This window comes from Dermacentor albipictus, chromosome 3, assembly GCF_038994185.2.
Source record: "Dermacentor albipictus isolate Rhodes 1998 colony chromosome 3, USDA_Dalb.pri_finalv2, whole genome shotgun sequence".
Taxonomy (NCBI): Eukaryota; Metazoa; Arthropoda; class Arachnida; order Ixodida; family Ixodidae; genus Dermacentor; species Dermacentor albipictus.
In genome coordinates this window covers 15,662,466-15,686,370 of record NC_091823.1, presented here as the reverse complement: position 1 = coordinate 15,686,370, position 23,905 = coordinate 15,662,466, and the positions used below count along the sequence as shown (strand labels likewise).

General features: G+C 42.5%; 1 protein-coding gene across 3 annotated transcripts in view; it reads right to left on the bottom strand.

The window, feature by feature from the left end:
- Positions 1-1,372: 1,372 nt before the first annotated feature.
- Positions 1,373-23,905, bottom strand: part of LOC135917518 (beta-alanine-activating enzyme-like) — a 53,532-nt gene continuing 30,999 nt past the window's right edge. For all 3 annotated transcript variants that reach the window (XM_065451099.2, XM_065451100.2, XM_065451101.2), the window contains 6 exons: positions 22,805-23,283; positions 18,238-18,386; positions 17,047-17,210; positions 12,686-12,811; positions 8,210-8,344; positions 1,373-1,760 (listed from right to left, as the gene is read on the bottom strand). In XM_065451099.2, coding sequence (XP_065307171.2) covers positions 1,377-1,760; positions 8,210-8,344; positions 12,686-12,811; positions 17,047-17,210; positions 18,238-18,386; positions 22,805-23,283 — 1,437 coding nt within the window. In that variant the 3' untranslated portion in view covers positions 1,373-1,376. The remainder of the gene's footprint in view (positions 1,761-8,209; positions 8,345-12,685; positions 12,812-17,046; positions 17,211-18,237; positions 18,387-22,804; positions 23,284-23,905) is intronic.

The window sequence follows — 23,905 nt, the reverse complement described above, 5'->3', positions numbered from 1 at the left end:
CTTGAGCACTGACTACTTTATGGGCTTGTCTAACTTGAGAATTGACTCCCTCTATACACAAAAGTAAGGGCATAGTATCACTGCCTTTCACACACATGGACAAGAGGAGCCTTAGCACAGAGCCAATGTTTAGACAAGGGCTGCTACTGGCAGTACAATGACGGCAGTACAATAGTGGCTCTGTGCTGATACTTCTCCTGTTCATCCACTATTGATAAATCCACCTCCATATTCCTGTGACCTCTTTGTCTTGCTTTGACGTTCAACATAAAGAATATTTTTGAACTTCAGCTGTAGGGCTTTACTGTAGTAGCATTCTTGTGAAAGCCTTAATCTGGCATCCACTGTTCCTGGTACATTGTGTAGCTTTTCAGCATGTGTATCCATAAGTCAAAAGGTCTTTAACCAGACGACTACTCTGTTACAGATAACTAGCTAACAAGCTTGCGTAGGCATTGAAATTGAACCCATGGTTTGCACCAAAAACTTGTACAAGTGGCAATAAGTACAAGACAGCAAACAAACAAACAGTCATTGTTACAAGCATAACGAAGGTGAGATGTTTGTGTTAACCATGTCCAAATCTAAGATATAGTACATTAAATGTACTTTTATTTGATCTACAGTTCACTTGATTTATGTGTGGTTCCTTGCACCACATGCACCAATTCACGGTATGTGGCACCACAGCCCTCGATTCTACAGTGCAAAAGCATGCCTTTCACAATGGTTTCAATTACACCTTCGTGCAGGTGATGTGCCACGCTTGCAGAGGTAACAATAGCAAACACAGCGTCCATTTCCAGTAGAAGTGAAAACACACCCTAATCCCTTTAACAAGGTTAATTTCAACAGAGCTTGAACAGCGTCCGGCGCATTGAAATTTATTGCGGGCACTACTATGGCTATGTTTTTTTCAGCTCCTGTCAGATTTGTGCTCACTTATCTACACTGTCAAACTGAGCAAGTAATGTTGTTCATGGCACAATGCTATGGAAGTGATTTAGAACTTCACTGAAAGCACAAGAAGCTTGCACTGAACTGAAGAAGTAGCCACACATACCAGGCCACAGGTAATTTGGCCAAGCAGATGACATGGCCTACACCTCAGTGCTCCATTCAAAAGCGTCTGCAACATGCTGAACCAATACCTGCTGCACCACTTATGCATAATACTGGCACCGGCGGAACTTTTCCGGCACCAGTTTCATGAGCTCCGGGGGTATCGAACATACCACATATGAGGATACTACCAACACACACTTGTTCTTAACGTGCAGAGTGAATTATAAGTGGAGAAACAAAGCACTACCCTAAAAACACACTATGCTTTGCTTTTTATGCTACATTGACAGACACATATTGGAATCTCTCTGTCAGCTCAAATATTTACTTTCAAAATGAAGGCAGTACACATAATTGTCTCTGCAGCCAACAATAATGTCGTCTTCAAGCACAACTGGCGATGAGAAGACTTCATTGTCGAAATGGTATGAGCTGAGCACTTCTCCATGGTGACTGTCAATTATGCACAAATTTCCTTGCGTGCTTGCACCAACATAAGTCTCCTCATTGTTGAAACAAAATAATGTTGAATAGACAGGCGCATTGAGAAGGGTCTTCCAAAGCACACTCCCGTCTTTACTAGAAAGTTTGTAGACATGGTTATCATGGCACCCAACGATTAGAGATGGGCCTGCATCACCGGTGGACACTGAAAGTGTTGAGAATATTGCACCACCAGTTTCTGCCATCCACAGCTGCATACAGACAAAAACAGTGTCAGTCAGAAATTTTACCAACATGCTGAAGCAAGGAAGCACAAAACACAAATCAGGATGCAAAGATAAAATGTAAACTTTCCTGCAGGTGCAATGTTACAAAAGCAACAGCTTACATTATTTCATAACAATGCAGACATCCCTTCTTCACTTTTAAACTGAAGAAGATATGTGCAGAAGTAAGTAGAAGTGACTTGGGAAAAAAAATATAGACAGCCTTGCTCCTATTTTATACTTGTGCAAGCTTTTACAGTATTCAGTACTGGAATGCACCCATCGACTCAAATGCAATAGGAGTTTGGACTGTTTAAAGACATACTGACCAATAACTGGCTATTTGTATTGTAAATAGCACTTGCCATTTTCAGTGACACAAGAGCAACTTGCAATGTTTCAAATATCCTGTTACAACATCAATATATTTTATTTGGGAAATAGTTTCCTAGTGAACATATTAAAGCTTCAGCAATTGGCATCACTAAAAATTGAAACAGGTAGGATTAAAAATACAAAATTTTTCAATGTCCTTGTTGCATCCACAAATGGAAACACTGGGCTTGAAACCTATTCAAAAGACATGTATTTGGCTTGTGTGTAGGAAGTTTACCAAATGCAGGCTCCTCAAGAAAGCAAAACTTCTACTTCCTTCAGGCATTCAGCACCTAAATCAATAAGACACTGCACCAGTCACACATACTGCTGCACAATGCAACATGGAAGTTCAGGTGATGTACCCAAGCTTTGTGCAGAGACAGCTCTTTTGTAGCTAGTGTGCCCCATAAACATTTTGACAGCAATGGTACCTGATAAACACTTCACACCTCAGAGGCTTGCCTACAAAAAATATATTATTGCAAAAAGCTAACAAAAAGAAAACTGTCCCCATAATCCTCAATAAGTGTGCCCATAAATGAACCAGAGACACTTTTTCACAGTTTTTAAAGAACACTTTGCACATGCAAGCAAATTTACAGCAGGAGCCATTAGATTTGTTTCCAGGTGTGGACAATGCATATTAAACTTGGTAATCTTGTTGGTGCTTTCAATTTTGAGATGTAAACTCGACGTCTTCTATTGCAGACGTGGCATCAAAAGGGGATATGAGCATGCAGGCACAAGTAGTTGTTGACTCAATACGTATCTTTTCTGGCTTCCAGTAACAGTTTCATGCCTCCAGTACATTTCGTATACTTTGAGTCAGAATTTTTTTCTATACATATGTGCACTTGTACATCAATAACTGATTTACAAGCCCAAACTTCTGCATACATTTTTGCGACATATCTCACTTTATCTGAAAGCTTGTCTACTGCCGGGTGCAGCCAGGGAAGGGGTACCTATTAGTGCTTGCAAATATACGTCAAATCGGCTATCCGGTTTAACTGGAGGGAAGTGAATCCGGTCTCGAAAAACGGTTATCCGGATTTTAAGAAACAGATATTGAGGATATCTGATTTAAAAACCGGTTAGCCGGATATTCGAATATTCGATTCTACTACATGTTTCCGCTCAAATTAACCTAAGCGCCAGCTATCTTAGTCCATGCACCAGTGAATTTATCTCAACTGCCACACATTTAATCTCAGCGCCAAATAATTTGTCTACGCACTACATATTTTAATCCTAATGCCAGCGAATGTAAGCAAAAATAAAGATGCATTTGCAAAGGTGTCCTAAAATGTTCAAAATAATGACGAAATGTTATAATTTTACGCCGACCAGACATAACTGAAGAGCTTTCTTGATGAGCATATTCATGTAACAACAAAAATTCTTTCCCCGCACGATACATCATCTAAATAATGCACTGTCATGGACATTACTGCCACGAACAGGTCATGTCAAGCATAGCTGTTTGATGGCTTTGCTTACATGCATTGAAACAAAGGGGCGTCCAGCAACAAAACGTTGATTTCTAAAGCTGATAAAAACTGTCTGAAAAGAGCGTCACGTGACCTCTCATCATTTTGTTTTCTACAAGGCCCATTGACATGGATATCAAATGAACAAGCTTTGAACAATCTCTGCGATTATGATCACGTAACGCATCTGAGATCCCGTGGAAGAGGGTGTTACGGGCTCTCACATAACATTCACCAGCATATTCCTCATTCACAACCATATTGACATAGATATCGAATGATCGGGCTTCGAAGGAGCTCTGTGATAGAACCCACGAAGAGCATGCCAGACCATGTGGTAAAGAGTGTCACGTGACCTCCCGTAGCTTTCAGAAGGCAACATGCCATTCACAAACACAGTGAGATGGGTGTCAAACGATCGGGAATCACAATAGTTATGCGATGGTACGCAGGTAGCGAACGTCAAATCACGTGGGAGATGCTGTCCCATGACCTCACGTATATTTCGCTGACCCATGCGTGATATCCAACCATACTGACATGGATACCAAATGATCCGGCTTTGAAATAGGTCTGCGATGGCACGCACTCAGCGTGCTTCAGACCACGTGAAAAAAAGTCACGTGACAACATGCAGCTTTAGCCAGACCATGGTTAATTATCACCCATGCTGACATGGATATCAAACGATCGGGCTCCGAACAAGGTCTGCAATGGTACATGCGTCAAACCACAAGAAAAAGGGTGTCTCGTGACATTACATAACTTTTGCCAGATTCATCAGTCTTTGCCAACCATACTGACATGAATATCAAACGAACGGTCTTCGAAGAAGCTCTGTGATGGCACCCACACAAGATACGTCAGGCCAAGTGGTAAAGAGTGTCACATGACCTAGTGCACCGTTCGAAAGCCGGCGTGTGATGCACATACCCACCGACATGGTTATCAAACGAGGATCAGAAAAGTTATGAGATGGTACGCACGTTGCAAATGTCAAATAAGATGGGAAATGGGGTCACATGACCTTGCATATCTTTCGCCAGGCTCATGGGTCATTCCCCACCATACTGACATGAATATCAAACCAACCGGCTTCGATGAAGCTGCGCAACGGCACGCACATCGCAAACTTCAGACTACGTGAAAAAGAGTAACGGAACGTCACATAACTTTTGCAAGCCCGTGGTTCATTTGCAACCATTCCGGCATCTATATCAAATGAAGGGGAATTGAAAAAGCTATGCGGTACGGGAATTGAAAAAGCTATGCGGTGGTACCCACGTCGCGAACCTCAGACCAGGTGGCGAAGGGTATCATGTGACCCCACATAACTTTCGCAGGACCATGGGTGCTTCCCAATCATATTTTTAATTTATTTTGACCTCCTTTGACATGGATATTATACGAATTGGCTTCGAATGCGCTCTGCAATGGTAAGCAAGAAAAGCACATCAGACCATGTAATAAAGTGTGTCACATGCCCTCATGCGACTTTCTCCAGTCACTCAGTGATTCACAAACATAAAGACGTTTCGGGGACAGGGTTTTGGCAACCTTCAACAGGGTCTGCTTGGAGTTAGAACTAGATTGAGCATCACTGAGGGTCCGGCAGGAAAGATGATATGATGTAAAAGCAAATAATAGAAGTTTAATGCATCATTACGTGTGAGCGAACGTTCAGCGTGCATGCTCTAGCATGCATTGGCAGAGAAAATGTCACGTCGCGTCAACACATTGGTCAGCCCACTGACCAACCCGCACAGAGGAATTCGGAACAATACTACTCCCTGGCGTAGACGAGGAAAACGTGGGACAAAGGGGAGTGGGATTTGCTCTGGTGCATAATCCCGTCGCGCACACCCAACGGGCAAGTCTTTTCACGTTGAGGAGCGTGATGATCAGGCGCGTCGTCTCAGGCACTTGGCAACCATTCCATTCATCACTGCACACAGTACACAGTGAACCGTAACAACATGCGTACTAAATGCACGAAAATCAAACAGCCAGTGCGTTCTTTGCCACACAACACCATGGAAACAGAGGTGAAAAGCGCATCATGTGACTTCACATAACTCTGCATTGAACGTGACTGGCTGCTGAACTGATTGACGTAGGTTTCACGGTGAGAGGAATTTGCCTTGAAAGAGATGTGGTACTGATAAAAGGAATGAATTGGTAGAGCTTGCCACATTTTTTTTCTTTCCTCGCACACACACAGGAAGCCTGAAATGCTTGCAAATTCTTGCTTCGGTAGTTGCTCTTCACACATTAACGATGCTGTTGAATTATTGTTATGGTCTCGTTGCTGGAAACGCTGGACTGCTTTGTGCATTATCACTGCACAAGATTCCTTAGTATGTGAAAAGAGATAAGCACCTTTCCGAACCATGGGTGAGCAGTAGCATGACTAGACGTAATAGATAAGAACGGTCATTGCTAGTTTTTTTTAAATAATCACCATGCAACTTCGGCTCGAACAAGTTGAGTGCCAACTTCACTGGAATTTGTCACTCGACGGAACGGAATATGTGAACAGAATAAAATCGGCGAGAATTGTCCTGGTATTATTTCTCTACTTCAAACAACGCAATACTTGAACTCATGTAGCATTGTACTATACCTTTCCTAACTTTTTCTAATATTTCAGTTCACCATTTTTATCTACACGCACACTTCACAATACACTGAGGTGCGCAAATAGCAACAGAGTGTCATACCATAGTGCACTATGCACATAAAAAGGATACAAGTCAGAGAATCTTCTATTCTGCATCACTGCGCTTTCTCGTGACAAATTTTTTCAAGATTTCTCTACAGCACATGTGGCTCATTTGGGGCAGCTTGCTCAGTTAACCAACGTGCACACAAGAAAAACGAAGCACCGTTTATTCAACGAGGAACCCGGCAGGCACCACCGAACTTTGGCAAACATGTTTACCTGGCATGTCTATATCAAATTATTATCGCTTATCACAACTGCCTGAGCTTCCTAACAGCTTCATTTCCTAACAATAAAAACCTATTTCTGGGGTGTGGGTGATGCTTTCGAATGGAAGTGAAAGAAAAATGATTTTAATAAATTTTATTAGCACGGAGTGTTTCCGCAATGGTTGCAAACATTTCCCCTGCAGCTTCTGACTCAGTGTGCAATAATTATGCACAATGTAGCATAGCATCTGGATGAATGAGACCATTACAACAATTAGATAGCATTGTTATTGTGTGAACAGCAACTAGAGAAACCAGAATTTGCAAGTATTTCAGTTGTCCTGTGCGTGTGCAAGGAAAGAAAAGAATTATGGCAAGCATTACCAATTCATGTCTTCTATCAGTACCACATCACTTTCAAGGTAAATTCCGCTCACCCTGACATCCACAGCAATCGGTTCAGCAGTTAATCACATTCAACGCAGGTTTACATGAAGTCACGTGACACGCTTTTCACCTCCGTTTTTGTAGTGTTGCGTGCCAAAATTCAAACTGACTGTTTGATTCACAATTGTTTAGTATACATACCAGTATGTCTGTAAATCATTCAATTATTGAAGAAAGCCCCGTGAGGTCACATAACACTCCTTTTGAGTTCGTATGCTTTCCATGTCAATATGGTTGAGAAGCATCTATGGGCCTGCGAAAGTTATGTGAGCTCACGTGATACCATTTGCCACCTGTGCTGAGGTTCGCTACGTGGGCACCACCACACAGCTTTCTCGATGGATATCAAAAAATCGGGCTTCGTGCTAGCTCTTTTCAGCTTGTTTTGATCAGCTTTAGAAAACAACAGTTCGTTGCAGGATGCCGCTTTGTTTCAGTGCATGTCAGCAAAACCATTAAATAGCTCCGTTTTCCATGACCTGTTCGTGACAGTAATATAATGTCCATAACATTGCAATATTTCGATGATGCGTTGTACAGGAAAGTCATCTTTGTAGTCACATGACAATGCTCTTAAGGAAAGCTCTTCAGTTATGTTTTGTCGGCGCAAAATTATAACATTTTGTCATTGTTTTGAACTTCTATAACACCTCTGCAAATGCATCTTTACTTTGGGTTAAATTCACTGGCCTTAGGATTAAAACATGTGGCACGTAGAATAAATTATTTGGCGCTGGGATTAAACTGACTGGCACTTCGGCTAAAACAGCTGGTGCTTGGAATAATTTCAGGGGGAACACTGTAGTACTATTTTAGAGAGCACAGCAATTTGGAAAGATAAATTTAAGAACGAAAGGCAAGGTTAACGAGACAGGATATTGTGTTTGCACAAGTAGTTGCAATAAAAACTACAAATCTAATACAAAGAGAAAGAGAGGAAATTTGGGCACAATTATAGATGAACAAATATCAGGGTATCCGAATAACCGGCTATCCGAATATTCGGTTACTGGTAACCGAATAACCGATCACTCCGGTTATCCGTATTGAAATTCGAATAACCAGTGAATCGAAGAATCGGATAACCACTTTTTCTGCAAAACTGGTTTGATGTTGCTGCACTGGTACCTATTAGGCTGCTGGAACAACAGCAAGCTTTTAAATGAACTAAGGTACATTACCGCTCACCTTGCAGCCATTTAAATGATCAAGGAAGAAAATTTTGCCGTCAACACAGCAAATGCCCACGCCACTGTCACAAACAGCAGGTGAAGAGAAGATAGGCTTGTCCAGTTTGCAAATCCATAGCAGAGCTCCGTGTTCCTGAAAAAAACATTACCCTTGCACCACACCAAACAAAGTGCCCTTCATAAGCATTGAGCTTTGACACTTAGGTAAGGCATGTTGTTCAAGTGTTCAAATGTTCAAGTGCAATAGAGACATTTGTTAACGTTTGCACTCGTGTGTATCCACTCATTTTATTTGTGTGTTTTTATTGCACTTTTTGTTTAGGCAAGCTGCTCACAAATAACAATATTAGGACTACTACTGCTACCACTATAACAAAGCTGGCCAACTTTTCGTTCATTGCAACCACTGTTTCTGTGTGACCATGCAGTAGTGTTCTAATTATCAAGCGGAATTATGATGGTTTTGGTATATACATTAATTATGTCATGATTTACATAACCCATAATACAAGAGCAAAGTTTCACTTAAAATGCAAGCAATGAAACTGCTTCTACCACTTGACAGTAAATGCACACTACCAGGCCAGAAAAATTTGTGACACCTTTATTTCAACATCTAATGCTCTAAATGTTTCAACGTAACTGAACTGATGCTCTATGAATATTTGTGTGAACGGGACCACCAATGACAACATTCAGTGTGCTCACAGCGAAACAAGCCTGAGAGCACTAGCAGATAGAGGGGGGGCCTGCGGATTGCAGTTTTCCATGAGCTCCAGACAAAATGCCAAGTTTGTCACGTTTACTTTCCTTTACTTCAGTGACGTATGCAGTGGCATCGTACTTCACATTGTCAGGGGCGAGTGCCTAATGAATACATTGCAAAAAAGTTGCTGTCCATGCGTGAGCACCCCCTATATGGTTGGAAAGCTAGCAGAGAACTTCTTGCCTGGCTGGGCATTTTGGGATGCTCAAGCAAGCTCCCGCGTCCACGTTTCTGAATGCTATGCCAGCGTACTGCATCGCATATGGATCTACAAATTATTGTGGCAAGAATAAAGTTGTTTTTGTTTTTTAGTTGTTTCTATCCGAGCAGTGGTACCTGCTAAAGAGAGCATCATGAGTAAACGTCGTAAAGTGGTTGAACGCGGACCACTCAGTGTGGTAACCAAACGCGCACTCAGGGATTCGGATTCACAGCGAGCACTTTATAACAAGTATACATCATGAATTTTGGCCTGTAATGAGTCCTTTGTATTAATATTTGCCTTTCTTCCATTTTAGGCCGGCCTTCAAACTTTTCTAGTCACTCTGACTATGTGCTAACTGTTTTCACATACACCTGAACTTCCGGTCGGGCTGCAGTGGAGCCGCACGGTCGTTGCATGGATAAAGAGGTGTGTAACAGCACCTCAATGACAGTGAAGTAGGATTTCGGTGTGGCTTGCGTGCGATGGCATCGGCTAGTCGTTTCAGAGCGTGCTCTTGTGCTCGGTGTACACTCCTAGCTCGGAGCTCGCGGGCTCGCTCTGCCGGCGTCTCGCAGGCATAAACCATGTGCGTGTGTGCACGCCAGCTAACACACACGTTTTTATTGCGAGAGCAAATTAAAATCAAGAACCATATGTGCTAACGATTATATTGAAAATCATGTCATACCATCTCACACGTCACTACACATCCGATAGCACATAGATTGAATACTTGATGCTACGAGTTATATGACATAAATTCAATCTGTTGGAAAATTTGGCGTTAAGTCGGCGATTATTCTATGCTGGCCACTTGAAGCGCGATATAAGTGAGCGATGTGAAGCAAAAACTAGCCGACGCAATGCATCCTGCTTTGACAGCCGATGATGCGACAGGTTGCTTTTGTTAGCATCTACCCAAGCCACTCCAGTTCATCCCTGGGCTTCATTTCAGCTTTCTTTTATTACAGACACGTCACAGTTTGCTCAGCAACAAATGTACATTGTAACGCATATAGTTCAGCTTCTACAACACTGCAGGAAGCAAAAAGCAAGAGTGAATCTACAGACGTCAAATTCAATGGGGCAGGTGCAAGCTTCCCGAACAAGACCCACTTGTGGGTCACTGGTGCTCAGATTGAGCATAATGTTCCCCACATAACTCTCTTTTTTAAATGCCCAACTACGATGGGCCTGACGCACGGTGGCAGTTATTGAGTGCAGGGAGCTCCACACCTTGTTGCTGGCGATCGAGCATCGCGGTGTCACAAGTCCATCTCATTTCCAAAGAAGAAAACGGAATGCAGTATTCCTCCATCATTTTTATACAACGTAAGACGACTAAACAAAAAATGCAAGCTTAATTTCAAGCAATCAAACTCGATGGCACAAGTAGCAACAAGGCGACAACGGGGAATGTTTTCCACACAAGTACTCTCGCACTCGGCGCCCCGAACGCTTCCTCACACCTACAGAAGGGGGCACTCACTTTCCATTGTCTTTTCCTTGAAACTCTTGCAGGTTTTCTAGAACTGCCACGATTAGCACATCTGAATTACACAAGATGATGATGCCATTAGATACCAGCTGCATGTACTAAACTGCACTCGAGGAACGCTGATTATGATCATCATTTTTTGCCAGCAGTGAGTTCTTTGTTTCATAGAGCCAAAGACTGCTAAAAAATTGCCCAAAAGTTCAAGTTGTGCGTGCCTTCTGTCCATATGTGACCAGGGCATCAAACCAAAGCTGAATTGGAATATTAGCCGGAACTGAGTCCAAACCAATATTCCCAGAATGTGCCTCAACCTGTTGCAAACTTGAATAAAAAAAAAAAAAAACAGTTACCGGTTCGACACAACATGGTTCAAGCACATAGGGTGTTCAATAGCATATATAGGCACTCAATAGATAAGCGATTTTTCAAAATATTTACTTCTTCAGTGAGTACACCCACATGCAGATTATTACAACTCACAAGTTGTGCTGTGTGCTTGTGAGAAAAGGGATAAACCTAGGCAGGGACGCTCGCACTTCTGAACTCGGCCATACCAATTCTGTCCCACGGCGAGAACCGTCGACTCCGCAGGGACTCCATAGAATCACTATTTCTGTTGAAGCTCCCTATTCAACCATTATACGCCAGCGTGCTAATAGTGCTCGATAAAGAGAAAACGCACACGCGAGGATACACAAAGTGCATGAATGACTCTGTTCTTGAGAAGGGAAAAAAGAAAAACCAACAAGTTCATCAGTACGGCTTCTTGTAAGAATAACACTGTGATCGCTAAAACGAATGCTGTCATCATCTCAGTGCGCAACAACGGCACTTAATGGCACAAGAAATTTGATCTTTGTTGTGTGCCATGGTTCAATGCATGTTTGTGGCTTCCAAGCAAATTACAGTGCTCTTTGATTTTTCAAATCTTTCCTGGGCACAACATGCATGATTTGGACTTTTCTGTTTGCATTTAGTCAGTGCGAGACTCCGTGCCACATGCAGTTGCATAAGAAAGAGTGCCGCTGTACTTAGCACAAACTGTCCTAGTTCATCGTTCAGAAACGTCAATGCCCTAACCTACTTTAATTATTTTAAAAGCAGTAAACTGAGCTAGATGTCAATAGCTAGCTTCATACATTACTCCAGATTAGAAGTTCGGGGTTGTAATTTAAGTAATACAATGTGAATGTTGGTACTCTCTTTGACAAAGAAAAGCATAGAAAAGGTGTACAAAGAAAACAAAAGGGATCGAGCACAGAACCGGGCTGCCGCTGGCCGCTCTTCTCATTGTTGGCATCTCAACACCCGGATTTATGCTGCATCCTCAAGGCCAATTCTTATAGTTTGATTCTAATATCGTAAGGAACAACAACAGTTCTTGCAGTCTACAGGCAAAGAGATTGATGAAAATGGAGACTTGTCTGATTGATTCTGGTTTAGCAGAACTACAGTTGTGCAGATGATTGAGTTCCTAAGCAAACACATGTATGAGGTCACTTTTGCACAATAGTTACCAGCCATCAAGTGAGCATGTCTCATCTTAGGCACCCTATGAATTTGCTGTCTTGATCTAGACAAAGCAATTTATTATTTGACCCATCTCAACAAGTTTGGATTCCTTCAAAATGAAGCCTGATGCCTTTAGCTCTTTTAACGAGCACTACTCCCTACTAAATGCATCCAGGACATGACCTTCCTCTTTTTCATTACTTTTACTGTCCCTGTGCATCAAATGTGATTCTACTGTATCACAAACAACTATTTGTCACTTGGTAGTGTCATTCCACTACCAAGTGACAAATAGTTGTTTGTCTTCTAATAATGATACCAATTAAAGTTGCTGATGGTAACAGCGCAATGCTGTGGTCCTTTAGGCACTTGAGTGATTGCTGTCACCTGAATAATCATAAAGCTATACAACAATGACATAAGCACATTAAAACTTGTGCAGTGTGCAAGTAAAAATGCTGGGCATGGCAGATTATATTCATAGATAACTTACAGGAGACAAAGCTGCAACCAGTCCATCGAGAGTTGCTCCGTATATTTGGTATGGCTCATATGAAACAGATGGGGATGCAAAGATGCTTCCTTCCGAAAGGCGCTGCTTCCAAAGGAGGCTACCAGTCTAAAAGACAATGCATGATTAAAGACGTTTCATAAATACCATGCAACCTACGACACATACTGTTAACTGCTTAATGGAGCCCTCTAACAATTACTGAACATGATAAGTAAACTTGATGAGTTGCTAAATCATGCTGACATTAAAATATGAACAAAAGGTCCTTGTACAGATTACACAGACACTACGTTTCGCTCAAAAGTATAAGTGTTCGAAAACGGAAATTTTCCAATTGAACACTGTATTCGAGAAAAATCACATTAATCTAATTTCCAATCTTCAGTCAAAGTGAAGTATGAAAGTTATGTAGAGTCTGTTTAGTAAACAAAATCTGATTTCATTATTTGATACACGTAATGCTATTCATAACTGGGTGTCCTGCCAAGTATTCAGATTGTAAGCGATAAACAACTGCAAGGCGATCGTACCTGGTACACCATGATAATGACAGTAATAAAACAATATAACAGTACGTCACCAGACACATGCAGTGTGTCGTGTTTGTTTGAGAATCCAAGTGAAATAGTACAGCACTGCACATCATCATAAAGGGATGCAAACAAGGTGAAATTGGCCACACAATAAATTGCTGTGCTTAACACCGGACAGCATACTTGTAAGCTGCATAAGAGCAAAGCATCCTATTGAATAAGTGGAAATTATTAAGCAGAAGTTATCTGCTCCATGTGCTTGCTTGGAAACTGGTGCCTCTGCACAACAACCTTGCCTCTCCTGCAGCAGGATCATTCGTAACAGTCATTACTTGCATTGCTCTTCCTACAACTCGAAAATAGTTCCTTTTTGTACTTTAACAGAAAAGTGCCTATGTTCAACAATATCAAATAGTGAATTCTCATATTGAATATGAATCGATTAGCAAACTCTGTTCAATTTGTACATGAAATTTCAAGTATATTCGCAGACCTCTACTCATGAGACTGCTCTTTTCTTCAACTTTCTGAAATACCAGCAGCTTTTCGTCCACATTTCTATGCACTTATGAACACGATGGCCATTTGCTGGATTTTGTAACATATCAAAGACTAAGCAGTGCTTGTGAGAGAAGCAAAAAGGTTTTATCTATGATAAGGCAGTGGCCCCATCTGGTGCCAGAGAATGATGGCACTATGTTGACACCATAGCCTATGAGATTGGGTGGCACCATCACCTGAAGTCACACTTCAGTGTTCATGCAGACTGGGGGATAGAATGTGGCAGGCAAAATTTCCTATTGGCACAGTGGCACAGCTTCGAATGCTGCTTCAAATTATAAAAATGAGAGGAGGGCAACGAGTACACGGCAATCATTTAATCGCTGATAGCTCCACTAGTAGGAGGCATATTGTTTAAGAAGACTAAGGAGATTTTGCCGTTTAATACGAAACAATCGTAATGGCACCGCTCAACTTTGTGGGAATGCTAGAATTCCTTGACCCTTGATTAGTGGCCCCTTTCCCTGCATTATACAGATGTGACGGTGGAAGTCTGAGTCGATGTTGCACAACTGTGATGGGAGATGGTGTGACTGTGCTGGCACGAGCACTACCTGACAGTGTGGATAACATGGGTGTGCGAGGAACTTGATTCCAACCATTTGGCTATGTGATGTTGGCATGTACGGACCAGCCACGCACTTGTTGGTGCTCTTTTGCAGGATAGTTCCGTGGAAGGTTCCTCTTTTGGCTTTGGAGTGCAGCATCAACGTGAGCGAACACAATCGTTCAGACGTCCTTCCATTCCAAGGTTGCACCCGCGAATAACTTAGGTGGCGGTGTCATACATGGGTGAACATTCACTTGGTAACCTTGCATCGCGAGCCAAATTTATTCGATTCCTCAGTGTGTGCCATTGAGGAACTATTCCTTGTATGTATTTCGTCTAGCTGGCATTGTTATACAAGGAGTAATAAATACCATTTTTATGTGTTTGCACCACTCTGTGCTGCGCTCTTTGTTAGGGCACTTCAGACACAAAGAGGCAAGATGCACACCTGATGTGTACTTCCCATCCTGTATGCTTGTGCTGCACACTGAAATTTATTAAAAATCAACTCCTCAAAGGGCCCCTCACCAGGTTTAGCCATCCTAGGCTGACAAGGACAGTGCATACAATGTGCGCTACTGATCATGCCTGCAAAGTATTACTTTGCTATGCACCACAAAAACAACTGAAATTCCAAAATAAATGTTGCACGCCCTTCTACTCGTGGGTGCCACGCTCCCAGCTGGAGATTTGCACAATCACACAAGTGTATCTATGTAAATGGCAGTGCTGCGACACCACTCACAGTGACGCTTGATTTCGAGAATTATTCAAGGCAACATCAGTTATTTGCTTGATCTGTTACTTCAACAGATGATTTAAAGTTTGGAGAAATAAAATCTACAAACCGAATGTCTGTGAGTCTTTGTTGTACTCCATGCTGTAGCAACAGGTACGTGCTTCATTTTGTCTGCTTGTTCTCATTTCGTGCAGTTGCATGCACAGAAAACGAAAACATTTCTGATTTCCTACTGGGTTCCAGTGCATAATCATGTTCTTTGATCCGTTAGCCTCTGACTCAGTGCTTGCGTAGCACTGACTTATACCACTAGTCACATGTTCGTGTGCACAGTGTGCAAAATTGTGTGCTGCGCGAAATAAACACAAGCCCAACAGCTCGTGTGCAAGATTCTCAGGAGAAGCGCACCACATAGCAAAAACGTGTGGCAAAAAAAGTTATGCAGATCCCACGCATTGTGGGCATCGATGTAAGTGAAGCTTTCTCTGCTGTTTGCTTTTATTGACAGTAATTAGTGGTGATGCTGACAGCATATGTTCAATTTTTTCAATGTTTTGTCAACACGAGAGTGGTGAGTTGATGTTAAACGTTACCTTGCGTGTACCACTGTTGTTTGTCTGCGTAGTAAACAAAACACAAAGGGAGAGGTGTTTGCTTGAGGTGTTGTGCGCCATAATTCATAACCTCTGAGAGTGTTGAGCACTGTCAGTGCCTCACATGGCAAATCGAATTGTGGCAGGAGCATTAAACTTGAATTGGATTATAGGGCTGTTTGTACCAAAGCCACAATCGGATTATGAGGCAGGCTATAAAGGCACACTCTGTATTAATTTTGGCATCGTGTTGTTCTTTAACATGTCCCTAAATAAATGTGCACAAGCATTTTTTTATTTCGCCCCCATCGAAATACGGCTACCTCGCTCAAATCCACAACCTCGAGCAATGCCATAGCCACAAAGCTATTGCGGCGGTTACAGAAGCGTTGATTTGAGATGTGCGACTGCTTCCGTTGCGTCACCTAGACCCTGCAATTCGCTTTAATTAATGCGGCTCTGCTTCTGCAAGCCCTGCATAAGTTGTACGCTAGACATATTTGCATCGTTTTGTTTTTCATAAATAACAGAAACCCACCGTACCGTACCTTGAACTTAAGTTTGTCCAGCGTTTCCTTGCCTTCTCGCATCACCTTTTCCCTGTTCCCTTCCCCCCTTGTATTTGTATGGGGACTGGGAACGAAGAGTGGCAAAGCTGTTATTCACTCATTTTGCGATATGTGTTGGTTCTACCCATTCTCTGCCTTCTCTCCCACTTCCTCTCTTCCATTCTATCTAGCTTCCCTCTGGACTTGCACGTTGGTAGAAAGGTAAGTGCTTGCGGGGGTCACGGATAATCACAACTGTCAAGAGGCTAATGTGGCGATGACCCGGGAGCTCCAGAGGGCATTGTGCACATTCGACGTGGTGTGGTCCAAACGAGTTTCTTGCGTCTTTTTTTCTCTGTCACTCTCCTTCCATGTATATACACGCTCTGAACCACCCCCCGACTCGGTGTGCTGCCGCCGCCGCCAACTGATGCAGGAGCAGCAGCAGCAGTGGGAAAGTCAAAGGAAAAGGCAAAGCAAGCTTCGCTTTAAAAGAAGGCAGGGCTGTCACGTATGCGCCACATGATCCTCTGGCTCCGGTATGGGAGAACGCATAAAAGGAATTTTGCTTGTGGAGGCTAGAAGGGACAAGTAGAGAGAGTGCCAATGTTGGCACTGAAGCTTGCCTCCTGAAATCATGGTTTTGCAACACTTCAAAAATATTTCTATCTCTGCTATTAATGAGCCAATCAGAAAAATTGTTGCGGTAGAACACTCCCTACAGGGCACGTAACAACTTCCAGTGCATAACCAACATTTGTGGCCTTGTGAGGGGCCCTTTAAATATAGTGCAATTGAAGAAAATGGCTCACTCACATTCTGACTGATGCAGTAGAGACATTTATCATGAGACCCACAAAGGAATGAGCAGTTGATCCTGTTTGTGGTGGGTGAGCTTTTGACTTCTGCACCAGTGCTCAACGCCCACTTAACACTACCATCAACAACATCAGCACAGTAAATGTGGTGATCATAGCAACCTAAAGGACAAACAGAGCACGAAGAAATGAATCTCATGTACTGCATCTGCATCTGTCTCTGCAAAATCTGTTTCTGAAACAGCTTTTTGACAATGATGATATTAACTTCTATAAAACTATTCGTAACTGGAATTATTAATTGTTAGCTACAATGAGAAGGCATTTCCCAAAAGCAAACAATAAATAAATAGATTAGTGTAAATGGTTTGGAGTTCTGTAGATGAAGAATCATGTTAAATTCATAGCATTATCTACAATACCGTGCATGCTACACAATCTGGGTCCCTTCGAGTTTTTCTTAATGGGAGCCGGCATTTCCCAAAAGCAAACAATAAATAAATAGATTAATGTAAATGATTTAGAGTTCTGTAGATGAAGAATCATGTTAAATTCATAGCATTATCTACAATACTGTGCATGCTACACAATCTGGGTCCCTTCGAGTTTTTCTTAATGGGAGCCTGCTGTGTGTTCAGTGCACAATAAAGACAAAAGAAAGTAGGCAAACACGCATGTAGAAGTGTAAACTTACTAGGATTACTCAACTAAGCCAGCCTTCTCGTCTGTAAATTAGAGCCTGGGGACTGTACATCAATACCTGCAAATCACTCACCCCCCCTCCCTCCGGTCTCCTCTCCCATCTCCTCTCGATGTTAATTATGGTAGTACTGCCATAGTTGGCATCAGTTAGCAGCGTAATCATCATGTTGTCATGGCAGAAGAAAAAAAGAAGCCACCAGAACTACTTAGAGATTGCAAACTGAACCATCGCAGCAGCTTCACTGCATTTCCCGAGGTTGCCGTTTGAAAAGTGCGAACATTGGGCTGTCAAGATCATTTTCTGTTTTCAACATCACCTGGCCAACTATTCCTGATTTGGGTAACACTTTACAATTTTCCTTAAAGTGGTCAGTATAAAGGCAGTATGTATAAACAACTCCAGTCAATGCCCATAAAGCCAGTCAATCCTCACAAATGTATGCACTCAGTGTTATCTGAGCAAGGTATGAAAATCCCAGACACATACCGAACGCAACATATTTGCCACAGGTGGAAAGGGTGGCTGAAGACTCTATCCTGTCAGACACTGACATCTCCCAGAAGCAATCCCCAGACTTCTCATTCAAGGCACAAAAGCGGCCTGCATGTGACCCTATGAACACAACCGTGTCACCCCTGAAACAGATTAAAATAAGCAAGTTTTTACTTTGAATGCCAGCCATTACATATTACAAGTGGAAAAAATACATCTCAAATTCTGTGCAAACATTGACTAAAGCTGCCAGGCTATAAAAGGAGCAGCAAGAAAGGTAGCACTGGAATTCAGCAGAAAGACATGCTATCTAGCTCTGAGTGACAGTTTTATTTTTTATAATGTCTCTTAGTAATTATCATTTTCTTTACACCAAGCACATTTGATTTCAGCAAAACTTCAAAACTCTTAAGACTGCAGAAATAACAATATAGAAGAAAATTTCACTGCGCAAATCTATTCACATTTATAAAATTGTAGAGGTAAACAAACAGTAATTTTTTAAACTGAATCAAAGTGAATCAAACATTGAATATTTCTTTTATAGTTTTTAATAATGAACAGCCTTGTTTTATCACTCATATAAAGCAATGGTTGTATCCTTATGTCCACCATATTAGCGAATTCCTGCCATTAAGCTGGACATCACCCGCCATGGTTGTTTAGTGGCTATGGTGTTGGGCTGCTAAGCATGAGGTTTCGGGATGAAATCTTGGCCACGGCGGTCGCATTTCGATGGGGGCAAATTACGAAAACACCTGTGTACTAAGACTTAGGTGCACATTAAAGAAACCCAAGTGGTCCAGATTATTCCGGAGTCCCTCCCTACAGTGTGCCTCATAATCAGATTGTGGTTCTGGCCCGTAAAATCCCATAATTCTTTCCTTAAACTGCACGTCATGAAGCACAAACAGAGCATTAGAAATAAATAAACAGTCCACTTGCAAGTTCATAACTCTTCAGAAAGTGCTGCCCAACTACTGTAAAATACCGCGGAAGTGCCCAGTTTTGCGCATCATCATCATCATCAGCCTGGTTACGCCCACTGCAGGGCAAAGGCCTCTCCCATACTTCTCCAATTACCCCGGTCATGTACTAATTGTGGCCAAGTTGTCCCTGCAAACTTCATCTCATCCGCCCACCTAACTTTCTGTCGCTCCCTGCTACACTTCCCTTCCCTTGGAATCCAGTCCGTTACCATTAATGACCGTCGGTTACCTTCCCTCCTCATTACATGTCCTGCCCATGCCCCATTTCTTTTTCTTGATTTCAACCAAAACGTCATTAACTAGCGTTTGTTCCCTCACCCAATTTGCTCTTTTCTTATCCCTTAACGTTACACCCATCATTCTTCTTTCCATAGGCCGTTGCATTGTTCTCAATTTAAGTAGAACCCTTTTCAAAGCCTCCAGGTTTCTGCCCCGTACGTGAGTACTGGTAAGACACAGCTGTTATACACTTTTCTCTTGAGGGATAAACGTGAACCATTCTTATTCTTCTGATTATTTCAGTCTCATGGTCCGGATCCGCAGTCACTACCTGCCCTTCCTGCACTAGCTCTCGCACAAGTGCCCAGTATTAACATTTCCAAAACTTCAGGATTCTGAAAATTATATGTTAAGCGCCCACCTCTTCCAAACTTCCAAGCATCAGCCAAAATATTCAACCCGCTGCAGTCGCTACGAGACCGCTAGGGGCGATGACGGGGATATTCGCTTCCTTGCAGTGGACAGGGAAAGACCGATGGGGGTGAAGATAATGAGGAAGGGAGAGAAGACTCCTAAAAAGAACCTCCGGAAGCCTTCGCGCCAAGGCATGCTGAACTTTGTGTCGACAGCTTGGGCTGCTGTATCTGAAGAGGTGACCACGCAATCGTTCAAGTGGTGTGAGATCAGCGTCACGTTTGACGGCAGCGAGGACGGGCACTTGCATAGCACGAGGGTCAGCGACGAATGGATTTACCTCCTATTCAGCACAGACTTGGAAGAGTCATTCACTGGGTTCAGTCACAATGAGTAGGTGCTCGTGTACCCCATCATTTATCACTTGAACATGAACATACTTTCTTCGATTCCGTAGCCACCGTAGCCTTGCCTTGAAGTTTTATATTGGCCGCCATCTTGGTATTTACTGCTTCAACTGGACAAGCGCCCATATCTAGACCTAGAAAGTGGGGTGCGCGCTACTGCGGTATTTTACGGTAGTTGCACAACACCTTTCGTATTTCGTGAGCTTTCTTTCAGGCTTGGAAGCAAGTTTTATCTAGCACATGTTGTGGAACAGAAAGCTGGATGGTATTTCTTTCAGCATGGTCTACAATTTCCTGATAGACACTTTTGATTTGAATATTCCCTATTTGGGAAATTGATTAATTAATAATAACTAATTATGTAATTAGGCAAAATACAACAAACAGTCTGACTTGCTTCAAGCGACGGTAAACATTACGTAGGTTCTGTCCAGCTTTGTGGCACTTGCATATATTTAAACTTCGGCACAAGTTACAAGAAACACTCAGCGTGGTTCCAAAAAATGCCCATTTCCTAATGCCATGTGTGAAGAACAATTTTTAGTGCGAATTACTGCAATTTCGCAAGGTCTGGTACCCCGAGTGAAGCAGTGTTCTCTGCTACTTGATGTGCACTATTTGATTTAAGGACCGTATCAAATAGGACAATGTTTCATTCATTATTCAAAAGTTTCAGATATTCGCACTGCCTACGAAGTGGGTACTTCCTGTTGCACCATCACGAGAGCACGCAAAATTACTTCACATACAAAATTACAATATTACCTTAGTGCCATCCAACAGGCCACATAGTAAAACACAAAAATTTGAGAACAAGTGCTCTACACACAAGCAAAGAAAGAGAGAGGGAGAGTAAAGAGGAGGGCTATTTATAAATTGTGCATTCTATGACAGTGGCCATTGAAAAGGGGCGCTCACTAGAATAATCACAACGGATGGATGGAGAGGGCATGGGCAGCAGCTCAGTGCGCCAAATTCAGTACTACAACTTCTCCATATTAGATATGTTTCACAGAGCATACATGTGGGTCTGTCATCCCCATCACATCGTGTGTTGGGGATGTCTTCTCGTGTTAACTGCTTTTCAGTTGACAGGCCAATTATCAAAACATTATATAGTCGATTTTCGTTAATTCGACCGTGAAGGGACCAACAAAAGTGGCCGATCTATCAGGCGGGTCGAATCAAACAAAAGACAAAAAGAAAGAACGCCGAAACACGCCGTTAATGCACTTGGCAGTATCTGCCTTAAAGTTAGCTTCGCCACAGTACATCCTTGCACGATGAAGCATACCAGGTGGGAACAGGTGGCACTGTTACGGGACATATCATGTGTTGCTTAATATACATACGCACATAAACCATCTCCAGTCACTGTACGAGCACTGGAATGCCTAATAAGTTTAATGGCAGGCCTTCAGAGTTTTAAAAAGACTTTTTTGTTGGCCCCAAAAGTCTCATAGACTTTCGAGATTTTTCGCCTTACCGCCTTCCTTTGCACTTGCTTTCCCAAAACACCTAGTTTTCTTCGCTTCTCGCTGCACGGTGCGTGCGCATCATCAAGGAACGCGTACTAGGCCCCTTCAATGGTGTCATAAACGAGACATGTATAGTGGGCTAAACAAGGGCTCAAATCGCCATAGAAACGTCAGAAATAGCTAAGAATTGCTGCCAGCACGGTTACTTAGCGTCGAGGTGCTCGTACTGTGACCGGGGACGGCGCGCGCACGCGTGTATAATAAAAGTAACGCGTACAACGTCCGGCCACGGCGGTCCCCTTCCAGTCTTAGTAAGCTTCACTGCATAACAAATATGTACTGCGGCGAAGATGACAAGTCAAATTCGCATTATTTGGCGGTGGTCTATATTGAAATCAAAATAACGGGAGTTGAGGCCCATAGCGCGCCTGCCCATATCAGCGCCAGCCGGAACCTTTGGTGGGAAACGAATTAAGTGAATAATCTAATTAACCGGTGTCGAATTAACGGAAGTCTACTGTACCACTGCTTACAATTAAGTTGGGTTAAAGCATGTTCACACACAGCACATTAGCTAGTAGTCCATTTCAACTCTGTTTCAAGTAACCATGCACGACTGAAAACTACAGCTGGAGCTTGTCAGTCAGGGTAATGCCAAAATGAATTCACACATCCTGCCATGTCAGAACATTGCCTGCACAGTCACAAGTGCCAGAGTACACCTCATAGTTTTCATACCAGTACCATTACACTTCACAGTATCTTTTTGTATTCAATATATCACTAATAAGATTCTCAAAGGAAGAAAGAAAAGGCAAGCAAAAGCTCAATACTCTGCAGTTACAATGAAGCTATATAATTGAGAAGACTTATAGCAGTGCTGATTGAAAAGTTCACAGAAGTTAATTCTACTTCAATCATTTTCCTACTTTAACAATTTATTCCAAACAACACATGGCTGCACAAAGTGCAGTAGCGTTTTTCACTAAAGCTGCTTAGGTGATTTCAGTACTCTTATGTCATTATAGTTAACTGCAATAAAGCAGAGGCAAACCTTTCATAGCTGACAACAAGAGGAGATGCATCAATGCATTTCTCCAGGCTGTATTTCCACCTTTCAGAGACAGTTAGCCTCCCACGATTGTGGCCAGCTATCCTCTTCGGTTGATGGCAGCTCTCAGCACAGCAACAATGTTTCCAAGTCTCAAATCTTGTTATGCACGTAAAACAAGACGAACGTTTCACACGTGTTGGTTCAGACAAAGTGTTCCATATAGGTACGTGTAGTTGTCTTGCTCGTTTTGCAGGAACGGGGCAAGCTGATTGCTCACGGCTTTGTGTCATGGTGGCCAAATATTCCTCAACATTTGAAAACTTCTCATGCAGGATCTTGTCCACAAGAAGTGGCAGAGGGCTGCCCAAAGCAAACTCCAGTTCCTGTGAAATGCTCACAGCACCCAGTGAGTTCCCACCAGCAGCAACGAACTCTGAGTCTGCAGAAACAACTGTGCCACCATTTCTTATTGTTGAGGCCTGAAAAGGAAAAAGGGAGAGGGAGGGGAACAATGTTTAAAAACCATTTCGCAATAAATTTTTTTGGTTTCTCATGTGAAATTTGATAATGAGCAATAGAAGCCACATTGCATGCATCACACACAATGTGTTGTCAAACAGCAAATCGTGTGCTTCAGCACAAGTCGCAATAAATATGAATGTGCAGGCACACGGTGCCATTCATATTTAACGACTGCTACAAGGGAGCTTCTAAGTGGATGGCCTCATACTGCAGCCGCAGTACATATTAAACTGCATCAACAATGAAAATAAGGTTGGAATGTATTCGCGTTACACGAAGCCTTTTTTTCAGTCCTTCATCCCCCATAATTCCCAGGAGTGGAACCACCTTCCCAAAAGTGTTATCGAGCCTTCATTGATGACAAACTTTTTCATTACATATTGTTACGTAAGAAGACGCAGATGAAAAGCTATATACAAGTATATTTACAACGTATTATGCCGCACTTGACCAAGTGGCAACAGCCCGCGCTAGCCTCCAATCGTCGTCGTCTTCTTACTGCTCGCCTCTTCGTTATTGGTAATACTATTTCGTAGCACTACCCCTGGCGGCAAAAGCACCGTCCCAGAGCGACTAAAG